Below are 11,460 nucleotides of genomic sequence, written 5' to 3'. Positions count from 1 at the left end.
TAAACGTAGTAGTAGAATTAGTAGTTAAAGTAGCAGAAGTGGAATTAGTAGTAAAATTAGAAGTATTAGTGGAATAAGAAGTAAAATTGCAAGTAGTATTAAAGTAAACGTAGTAGTAGAATTAGTAGTTAAAGTAGCAGAAGTGGAATTAGTAGTAAAATTAGAAGTATTAGTGGAATAAGAAGTAAAATTGCAAGTAGTAGAGAAGTAAACGTAGTAGTAGAATTAGTAGTTAAAGTAGCAGAAGTGGAATTAGTAGTAAAATTAGAAGTATTAGTGGAATAAGAAGTAAAATTGCAAGTAGTATTAAAGTAAACGTAGTAGTAGAATTAGTAGTTAAAGTAGCAGAAGTGGAATTAGTAGTAAAATTAGAAGTATTAGTGGAATAAGAAGTAAAATTGCAAGTAGTAGAGAAGTAAACGTAGTAGTAGAATTAGTAGTTAAAGTAGCAGAAGTGGAATTAGTAGTAAAATTAGAAGTATTAGTGGAATAAGAAGTAAAATTGCAAGTAGTAAAAAAGTAAACGTAGTAGTAGAATTAGTAGTCAAAGTAGCAGAAGTGGAATTAGTAGTAAAATTAGAAGTATTAGTGGAATAAGAAGTAAAATTGCAAGTAGTATTAAAGTAAACGTAGTAGTAGAATTAGTAGTTAAAGTAGCAGAAGTGGAATTAGTAGTAAAATTAGAAGTATTAGTGGAATAAGAAGTAAAATTGCAAGTAGTAGAGAAGTAAACGTAGTAGTAGAATTAGTAGTTAAAGTAGCAGAAGTGGAATTAGTAGTAAAATTAGAAGTATTAGTGGAATAAGAAGTAAAATTGCAAGTAGTATTAAAGTAAACGTAGTAGTAGAATTAGTAGTTAAAGTAGCAGAAGTGGAATTAGTAGTAAAATTAGAAGTATTAGTGGAATAAGAAGTAAAATTGCAAGTAGTAGAGAAGTAAACGTAGTAGTAGAATTAGTAGTTAAAGTAGCAGAAGTGGAATTAGTAGTAAAATTAGAAGTATTAGTGGAATAAGAAGTAAAATTGCAAGTAGTAGAAAAGTAAACATGGTAGTAGAATTAGTAGTTAAAGTAGAAGAAGTGTAATTAGTAGTAAAATTAGAAGTATTAGTGGAATAAGAAGTAAAATTGCAAGTAGTAAAAAAGTAAACGTAGTAGTAGAATTAGTAGTCAAAGTAGAAGAAGTGTAATTAGTAGTAAAATTAGAAGTATTAGTGGAATAAGAAGTAAAATTGCAAGTAGTAAAAAAGTAAACGTAGTAGTAGAATTAGTAGTCAAAGTAGAAGAAGTGTAATTAGTAGTAAAATTGGAAGTATTAGTGGAATAAGAAGTAAAATTGCAAGTAGTATTAAAGTAAACGTAGTAGTAGAATTAGTAGTTAAAGTAGCAGAAGTGGAATTAGTAGTAAAATTAGAAGTATTAGTGGAATAAGAAGTAAAATTGCAAGTAGTATTAAAGTAAACGTAGTAGTAGAATTAGTAGTTAAAGTAGCAGAAGTGGAATTAGTAGTAAAATTAGAAGTATTAGTGGAATAAGAAGTAAAATTGCAAGTAGTATTAAAGTAAACGTAGTAGTAGAATTAGTAGTTAAAGTAGCAGAAGTGGAATTAGTAGTAAAATTAGAAGTATTAGTGGAATAAGAAGTAAAATTGCAAGTAGTATTAAAGTAAACGTAGTAGTAGAATTAGTAGTTAAAGTAGCAGAAGTGGAATTAGTAGTAAAATTAGAAGTATTAGTGGAATAAGAAGTAAAATTGCAAGTAGTAGAGAAGTAAACGTAGTAGTAGAATTAGTAGTTAAAGTAGCAGAAGTGGAATTAGTAGTAAAATTAGAAGTATTAGTGGAATAAGAAGTAAAATTGCAAGTAGTAGAGAAGTAAACGTAGTAGTAGAATTAGTAGTTAAAGTAGCAGAAGTGGAATTAGTAGTAAAATTAGAAGTATTAGTGGAATAAGAAGTAAAATTGCAAGTAGTAGAGAAGTAAACGTAGTAGTAGAATTAGTAGTTAAAGTAGCAGAAGTGGAATTAGTAGTAAAATTAGAAGTATTAGTGGAATAAGAAGTAAAATTGCAAGTAGTATTAAAGTAAACGTAGTAGTAGAATTAGTAGTTAAAGTAGCAGAAGTGGAATTAGTAGTAAAATTAGAAGTATTAGTGGAATAAGAAGTAAAATTGCAAGTAGTAGAGAAGTAAACGTAGTAGTAGAATTAGTAGTTAAAGTAGCAGTAGTGGAATTAGTAGTAAAATTAGAAGTATTAGTGGAATAAGAAGTAAAATTGCAAGTAGTAGAGAAGTAAACGTAGTAGTAGAATTTGTAGTTAAAGTAGCAGTAGTGGAATTAGTAGTAAAATTAGAAGTATTAGTGGAATAAGAAGTAAAATTGCAAGTAGTAGAGAAGTAAACGTAGTAGTAGAATTTGTAGTTAAAGTAGCAGTAGTGGAATTAGTAGTAGAAAACTAAAAGTAGTCTTTAAAGTTGAAGAAGTGAAATTGGTAGTACAATTGAAAGTAGAAGTTGAATTAGTAAAAGTAGAAGTAGTAGAAAATTACAAGTAGAAATAGAATTAGTAGTAAAAATAGAGGTAGTAGTGGAACTAGTAGTAAAAGTATAAATAGTAGGTCAAAAACGAGCTTTCTCCGGTCGCTGTGATTGGTCGATCGATCACTAGTACAAGTGACAGTTATTGAATCTAAATAGATTTGTTTCTTCAAACCACTTTATTTTTACTGCACTTAAAATTACATCAAAATGTCAAAAACATTCTCAGTGATCAACGTTTGTAACTGAACGTCAAAAATAGACACAAATAAATAGACTAAACCTGAAATATTTAATTCATTCTCTCATGAAGTAAACATTGAAACACAGACTTTATTGATCGACCAGGACCAGTCATGGCAGGAACTTAAAACAAAAGTTTAAAGTGTTGTTACATCATAATAAAGTGGTTTAAAAATAAAACCTGGCAAAAGTAGATCCAGTGACGTCGTTCACACGAGCAGATTTACACGTGTGAACAAATATAAACATAAACATAAACACAAACATAAACATTTACCTTCAAATGAACATTTGTTTCAACAAACGTTTGTCGAGGTCGTCTGTGAAGTCAGTGTCGTTAGAATATTTATCTTTTTAATGTTTCAACTTCAATTTATGTCTTTCAAGCCTTGATTTTAATCTTTTCATCAATAATTTGAGGTTCTTTCCTCTGCGGTCACATGATCGTCTGCAGGTTTGATCAGCGACTCTGTGCTCCGTTAGTCATGTCTGGTTATTACACCAACATTGCATTTAAAACTTTACTTTATCACTTATTTTTCTATCTTTGGAATTAGAAAATCAATGTCTGTGTAAAAAAAAAACATTAAATATTTTAATTGTAATAAAAACAAAAACTAATCAACCTTGAAATAAACAAATCATTTAATTAAATGATTCAAAACAATTCAATGCTTGAAAAAACAAAAACATTCTTGTAATAAATTCAAAGGACTTTGAATTAGAAAATATTTATCATGTTTATTTTTTAATTTATTAAAATTTCAAACCTTATGTGTAACAAAAATGAAATAAATATATATTTTTTAATGAAGAAAAAATCAAATAATAGAATAAAATATACAATAAAAACAAATTAAACTGTTAATATATAAATTATTTGAATTATTTCAAAATAATATTAAAATGTTTGAAAACATTTTAATATAAAAGTTTGAAGATTTTGTTCAATGATTGAATATTAATTAATAATTATGACGAGTCACTCGAGTCACTTGAGTCACATGAGTCACACGAGTCACTTGAGTCACACGAGTCACACGAGTCACACGAGTCGCACGAGTCGCACGAGTCACACGAGTCACTTGAGTCACTTGAGTCACACGAGTCACACGAGTCACACGAGTCACACGAGTCACACGAGTCACACGAGTCACACGAGTCACACGAGTCACACGAGTCACTTGAGTCACTTGAGTCACTTGAGTCACTTGAGTCACACGAGTCACACGAGTCACACGAGTCACACGAGTCACACGAGTCACTTGAGTCACTTGAGTCACTTGAGTCACTTGAGTCACACGAGTCACACGAGTCACTTGAGTCACTTGAGTCACTTGAGTCACACGAGTCACTTGAGTCACACGAGTCACACGAGTCACACGAGTCACACGAGTCACACGAGTCACTTAAGTCACTTAAGTCACTTAAGTCACTTGAGTCACTTGAGTCGCACAAGTTGCACGAGTCACTTGAGTCACTTGAGTCACTTGAGTCGCACAAGTTGCACGAGTCACTTGAGTCACTTGAGTCACTTGAGTCACTTGAGTCACACGAGTCACACGAGTCACTTGAGTCACTTGAGTCACTTGAGTCACTTGAGTCGCACAAGTTGCACGAGTCACTTGAGTCACACGAGTCACACGAGTCACTTGAGTCACACGAGTCACTTGAGTCACTTGAGTCACTTGAGTCACACGAGTCACTTGAGTCACACGAGTCACACGAGTCACACGAGTCACTTAAGTCACTTAAGTCACTTAAGTCACTTGAGTCACTTGAGTCGCACAAGTTGCACGAGTCACTTGAGTCACTTGAGTCACTTGAGTCGCACAAGTTGCACGAGTCACTTGAGTCACTTGAGTCACTTGAGTCACTTGAGTCACACGAGTCACACGAGTCACTTGAGTCACTTGAGTCACTTGAGTCACTTGAGTCGCACAAGTTGCACGAGTCACTTGAGTCACTTGAGTCACTTGAGTCACTTGAGTCGCACAAGTTGCACGAGTCACTTGAGTCACTTGAGTCGCACAAGTTGCACGAGTCACTTGAGTCACTTGAGTCGCACAAGTTGCACGAGTCACTTGAGTCACTTGAGTCGCACAAGTTGCACGAGTCACTTGAGTCACTTGAGTCGCACAAGTTGCACGAGTCACTTGAGTCACTTGAGTCGCACAAGTTGCACGAGTCACTTGAGTCACTTGAGTCGCACGAGTCGCACGAGTCACTTGAGTCACTTGAGTCGCACAAGTTGCACGAGTCACTTGAGTCACTTGAGTCGCACGAGTCACTTGAGTCACTTGAGTCACTTGAGTCACTTGAGTCACTTGAGTCACTTGAGTCACTTGAGTCGCACAAGTTGCACGAGTCACTTGAGTCACTTGAGTCGCACAAGTTGCACGAGTCACTTGAGTCACTTGAGTCGCACAAGTTGCACGAGTCACTTGAGTCACTTGAGTCACTTGAGTCGCACAAGTTGCACGAGTCACTTGAGTCACTTGAGTCACTTGAGTCGCACGAGTCACTTGAGTCACTTGAGTCACTTGAGTCACTTGAGTCACTTGAGTCACTTGAGTCACTTGAGTCGCACGAGTCACTTGAGTCACTTGAGTCACTTGAGTCGCACGAGTCACTTGAGTCGGGTTCAGATGGGGAAGTGTGAGCTGGGACTCATGGACTCCCCTCGGTTGTCCAGCTGGTTCTGGAGCCGGGTCAGGTTGGAAAGCTCCTCCAGCTCCTGGAACTGTCGGTCAGTCTTGTGGCTCACCAGCGAGCGGTAGAAGTGGACGGCGAACACGATGAAGACCAGGCCGAACGGCACCATGATGGAGGTGGAGGTGATGGCGGCGGCGACTCCGGCCGAGATGGTGCCGTTGTTGTTGCCGGACTGCTTGGGCTTGACGGGCAGGAACTTGACCCAGCAGAGCAGCACCACCTCGGCCAGGAACAGCAGGGTGCCGATGACGGTGCTGAAGGCCCAGGCCAGCTCGATGTGCCGGTGCATGCGCTCGTGCGGAGACTCCTTCACCGAGTTGAGGTTGTGCACGTTGCTGACCGCCTCGATGTTGGGCAGGATGCAGGTGCTGACCATGAGCGCGAACAGGTGCACGGCCACCAGCACCGTGGTGCAGGCGCTGAAGGCGATGAGCAGCGCCGGAGGGTACGGGTAGCTGTTGTCCAGCTGCACCTCCACCATCGCCACCTGAGCAGACACACAACTTACTGACGACAACATGTGCTGTGGCTGGAATCACACACTTGTGTACTCAAAGTTAGTATAGTTAGTGCACAAGCGTGTCTCGAAAAGTATGTATAACATGGATTCTACCACAATATAGAGCATTTTCACATCAGGATATTTCACAATAAACTCTTTTTTAGAATAACTTACTGCCACAATAAAGTATTTTTACGGTTACAATAGAGTATTTTTTACTGTTACAATAGAGTATTTTTACTGCCACAATAACGTATTTTTACTGTTACAATAGAGTATTTTTACGGTTACAATAGAGTATTTTTTACTGTTACAATAGAGTATTTTTACTGCCACAATAACGTATTTTTACTGTTACAATAGAGTATTTTTACTGTTACAAATGAGTATTTTTACTGCCACAATAACGTATTTTTACTGTTACAATAGAGTATTTTTACTGCCACAATAAGGTATTTTTACTGTTACAATAGAGTATTTTTACTGCCACAATAAGGTATTTTTACTGTTACAATAGAGTATTTTTATTGCCATAATAAAGTATTTTTACTGTTACAATAGAGTATTTTTTTATTGCCACAATAAAGTATTTTTACTGTTACAATACAGTATTTTTACTGCCACAATTAAGTATTTTTTCTGCAACAATAAAGTTTTTTTTACTGTTACAATAAAGTATTTTTACTGCCACAATAACGTATTTTTACTGTTACAATAGAGTATTTTTACTGCCACAATAAGGTATTTTCACGGTTACAATAGAGTATTTTTTATTGCCACAATAAAGTATTTTTACTGTTACAATAGAGTATTTTTTATTGCCACAATAAAGTCTTTTTACTGTTACAATACAGTATTTTTACTGCCACAATTAAGTATTTTTTCTGCAACAATAACGTTTTTTTACTCTTACAATAAAGTATTTTTACTGCCACAATAAGGTTTTTTTACTGTTACAATAGAGTATTTTTACTGCCACAATAAGGTATTTTCACGGTTACAATAGAGTATTTTTTATTGCCACAATAAAGTATTTTTACTGTTACAATAGAGTATTTTTTATTGCCACAATAAAGTCTTTTTACTGTTACAATACAGTATTTTTACTGCCACAATTAAGTATTTTTTCTGCAACAATAACGTTTTTTTACTCTTACAATAAAGTATTTTTACTGCCACAATAAGGTTTTTTTTACTGTTACAATAGAGTATTTTTTATTGCCACAATAAAGTATTTTTACTGTTACAATAGAGTATTTTTTATTGCCACAATAAAGTCTTTTTACTGTTACAATAGAGTATTTTTACTGCCACAATACTTTTTTTTTTCTGCGACAATAAAGTATTTTTACTGTTACAAGAGTATTTTTTACTGCCACAATTAAGTATTTTTTCTGCAACAATAAAGTATTTTTACTGCTACAATAAAGTATTTTTTACTGCCACAATAAAGTATTTTTACTGCCACAATAAAGTATTTTTTCTGCGACAATAGAGTATTTTTTACTGCCACAATAAAGTAATTTTTACTGTTACAATAGAGTGTTTTTACTGCCACAATAACGTTTTTTTACTGTTACAATAGAGTATTTTTACTGCCACAATAAGGTATTTTTACTGTTACAATAGAGTATTTTTACTGCCACAATAAGGTATTTTCACGGTTACAATAGAGTATTTTTTATTGCCACAATAAAGTATTTTTACTGTTACAATAGAGTATTTTTTATTGCCACAATAAAGTCTTTTTACTGTTACAATACAGTATTTTTACTGCCACAATACAGTATTTTTACTGCCACAATTAAGTATTTTTTCTGCAACAATAACGTTTTTTTTACTCTTACAATAAAGTATTTTTACTGCCACAATAAGTTTTTTTTACTGTTACAATAGAGTATTTTTTATTGCCACAATAAAGTATTTTTACTGTTACAATAGAGTATTTTTTATTGCCACAATAAAGTCTTTTTACTGTTACAATAGAGTATTTTTACTGCCACAATACTTTTTTTTTTCTGCGACAATAAAGTATTTTTACTGTTACAAAAGAGTCTTTTTTACTGCCACAATTAAGTATTTTTTCTGCAACAATAAAGTATTTTTACTGTTACAATTAAGTATTTTTTACTGCCACAATAAAGTATTTTTACTGCCACAATAAAGTATTTTTTCTGCGACAATAGAGTATTTTTTACTGCCACAATAAAGTAATTTTTACTGTTACAATAGAGTGTTTTTACTGCCACAATAACGTTTTTTTTTCTGCGACAATAAAGTATTTTTACTGTTACAATAAAGTATTTTTTACTGCGACAATAAAGTATTTTTATTGTTACAATAAAGTATTTTTCAGAATAAATCACCGCCACAATAAAGTATTTTTGTTGCCACAATAAAGTATTTTTTACTGTTACAAAAAAGTATTTTTCTGAATAAATTACTGCCACAATAAAGTATTTTTCAGAATAAATCACTGCCACAATAAAGTATTTTTGTTGCCACAATAAAGTATTTTTTACTGTTACAATAAAGTATTTTTCTGAATAAATTACTGCCAAAATAAAGTCTTTTTAAGAATAAATCACTGCCACAATAAAGTATTTTTGTTGCCACAATAAAGTATTTTTCAGAATAAATTACTGCCACAATAAAGTCTTTTTTACTGTTTACCTTTGACTTCATTTACGTGGCCCTTTGACTCTATTTACGTGGCCCTTTGACTCTATTTACGTGGCCCTTTGACTCTATTTACGTGGCCCTTTGACTATTTACGTGGCCCTTTGACTCTATTTACGTGGCCCTTTGACTCTATTTACGTGGCCCTTTGACTCTATTTACGTGGCCCTTTGACTATTTACGTGGCCCTTTGACTCTATTTACGTGGCCCTTTGACTCTATTTACGTGGCCCTTTGACTTCATTTACGTGGCCCTTTGACTTCATTTACGTGGCCCTTTGACTCTATTTACGTGGCCCTTTGACTCTATTTACGTGGCCCTTTGACTCTATTTACGTGGCCCTTTGACTCTATTTACGTGGCCCTTTGACTATTTACGTGGCCCTTTGACTTCATTTACGTGGCCCTTTGACTCCATTTACGTGGCCCTTTGACTCTATTTACGTGGCCCTTTGACTCTATTTACGTGGCCCTTTGACTATTTACGTGGCCCTTTGACTTCATTTACGTGGCCTTTTGACTATTTACGTGGCCCTTTGACTCTATTTACGTGGCCCTTTGACTCTATTTACGTGGCCCTTTGACTCTATTTACGTGGCCCTTTGACTATTTACGTGGCCCTTTGACTATTTACGTGGCCCTTTGACTCTATTTACGTGGCCCTTTGACTCCATTTACGTGGCCCTTTGACTCTATTTACGTGGCCCTTTGACTATTTACGTGGCCCTTTGACTTCATTTACGTGGCACTTTGACTCTATTTACGTGGCCCTTTGACTCTATTTACGTGGCCCTTTGACTCTATTTACGTGGCCCTTTGACTTCATTTACGTGGCCCTTTGACTCCATTTACGTGGCCCTTTGACTCCATTTACGTGGCCCTTTGACTCTATTTACGTGGCCCTTTGACTCTATTTACGTGGCCCTTTGACTTCATTTACGTGGCCCTTTGACTTCATTTACGTGGCCCTTTGACTTCATTTACGTGGCCCTTTGACTTCATTTACGTGGCCCTTTGATGAATTAATTACTTGTTCAACTTTAAATATATATCAGAATTATGAAGTTTTATATACACACATTTGTTGGTGTCAGAACAGAATAAACGAATGAAAAAGGTTAATAATCAACAGAATCAAGCACGGATTACATTATATCTATCAAGCTCTTGTTTTACTGGTTAACCGCCAAACTTGCGTTAACATTAAAAAAATGTGTTAGAAAAGTTTCTCTATCAGATTATAAAAAGAACATTTAAAAACATTTTTATTTATCGTTCCAAGTATGACGATGAGGTGTTAGAACATTTGTTTCTGTCAGGTTTGTGATCGTTTATTGGACATTGACAAGATTTAAGAAATGTTTTAAATGTTTTTTTTAATAAAAGTAATAAAAATAATTTAAGAATATTCGGCTTGATTTTATTTTATTTTGTTGATTTTATTTATAGTTTTCTCTTTAAATTCAGGCTTTTGTCTCCTGAATTGATTTTGTCTGACGGCCCCTCAACAGTCACTGTGTCAAATGTGGCCCCTGAGGAAGTTGAATATCCAGTCATTGTATTATTCATGTAACTTCAAGTATTTAAAGTTATTAAGTGTTACTAGTTACTTTGTCATACAGTTAGACTTTGATTTACTATAATAATACTTCTTAAAACACATCAATAGATGTTTTAATGAAACATTATTATTGTTGTTTTTTTTAATGACGTCCTTTCATCGCGCCACAGACAATGATGTCATCATTGCGCATCACGACCATAACGTCCAACATGTCATAACCCTGGTTCTACGTTACCATCGCGAAGCCGGAGAGCAGCGCCGAGGTCCGGCTGGACGCCTTGAGCTTCGCGCGGCTCAGGTACAGCTTCCTCCAGGACAGCGCCTGCAGCGAGTGCTCGTCCAGACTCATGCTCGAACCTCGCTGGGCTTCACGACGACATGTTCGGACGCGCGAGAAGAACCGAGCAGAAGATGGATTTGTTCCCAGGAAGTGCACCTTACTTTACCCACAAGCCCTTGCGGTCCGAGGGCACATCCGCCCCAGCGACGAATAAACGAACAAACCGCAGGATGTTGAAGAGTTTCATTGACGGGAGCGAACAATATAACATTTAAATGTGTTTTAAACAAAGAAAACACAAGTTTATACGTGATAGTTTCACACGAACGTCACACGTGTTACTGTCTCTTTAAATGAACTCATGTTCTTCATTTTAATGTTTGTTCTGCTCAAACATTTACTCTACAAATAATACTACTAACAGCATTTACTCAGAGGTGTTTGTCTTTGAACCTATTTGTGTTGCTTTCAAACTGCTACAGTCAGCTGTTGGCTCCAGGAGAAAAACATCAAATGCACTTAGTGTGTAAATAAAGTAATTTTAAATAAACTAATTGTAAATAAACGAATTGTTAATAAACGAGTTATTCTTCTGGATTGATTTATATTCCTTTATTCTTGCCTCACTGGTGACATTTGAAAATTATGAAATATACATACACATGAGATTAAAGATACATATATAAAACGATAACAAATACATTAATAATAAATATACAAAAAACAACCAGAGGATAATAATAATGAGTGAAACAGTATAGAAAGGGTAAAAAGGAGTTGAAATCAACAATTAAACGTTATATATATGTTTTTATTATTAAATTGTAACAATTCCCATTATAGTTGTTTTAAAATATATATACATTTTAATTGCACACCTCTTATTGAGTATGATTTGGTTTGTGTACAGGTTTGCTAAACATGTGGGTCTATATATGTAAACTA

General features: G+C 34.7%; 1 protein-coding gene across 1 annotated transcript; it reads right to left on the bottom strand.

The window, feature by feature from the left end:
* Positions 1–5,282: 5,282 nt before the first annotated feature.
* On the bottom strand, positions 5,283–10,908 carry orai1b (ORAI calcium release-activated calcium modulator 1b). The gene is made up of 2 exons (XM_087792317.1): positions 10,471–10,908; positions 5,283–5,977 (listed from the first exon to the last, which is right to left on the bottom strand). Exons 1-2 carry the CDS (start codon positions 10,582–10,584, stop codon positions 5,420–5,422), a joined length of 672 nt encoding a protein of 223 aa, XP_087648443.1. The 5' UTR covers positions 10,585–10,908; the 3' UTR covers positions 5,283–5,419.
* Between the last annotated feature and the right edge of the window lie 552 nt (positions 10,909–11,460).

The sequence above is a fragment of the Callionymus lyra genome, chromosome 5 (genome assembly GCF_982586985.1).
Source record: "Callionymus lyra chromosome 5, fCalLyr1.hap1.1, whole genome shotgun sequence".
Taxonomy (NCBI): Eukaryota; Metazoa; Chordata; class Actinopteri; order Syngnathiformes; family Callionymidae; genus Callionymus; species Callionymus lyra.
This window is presented reverse-complemented; position numbering and strand designations above follow the sequence as displayed.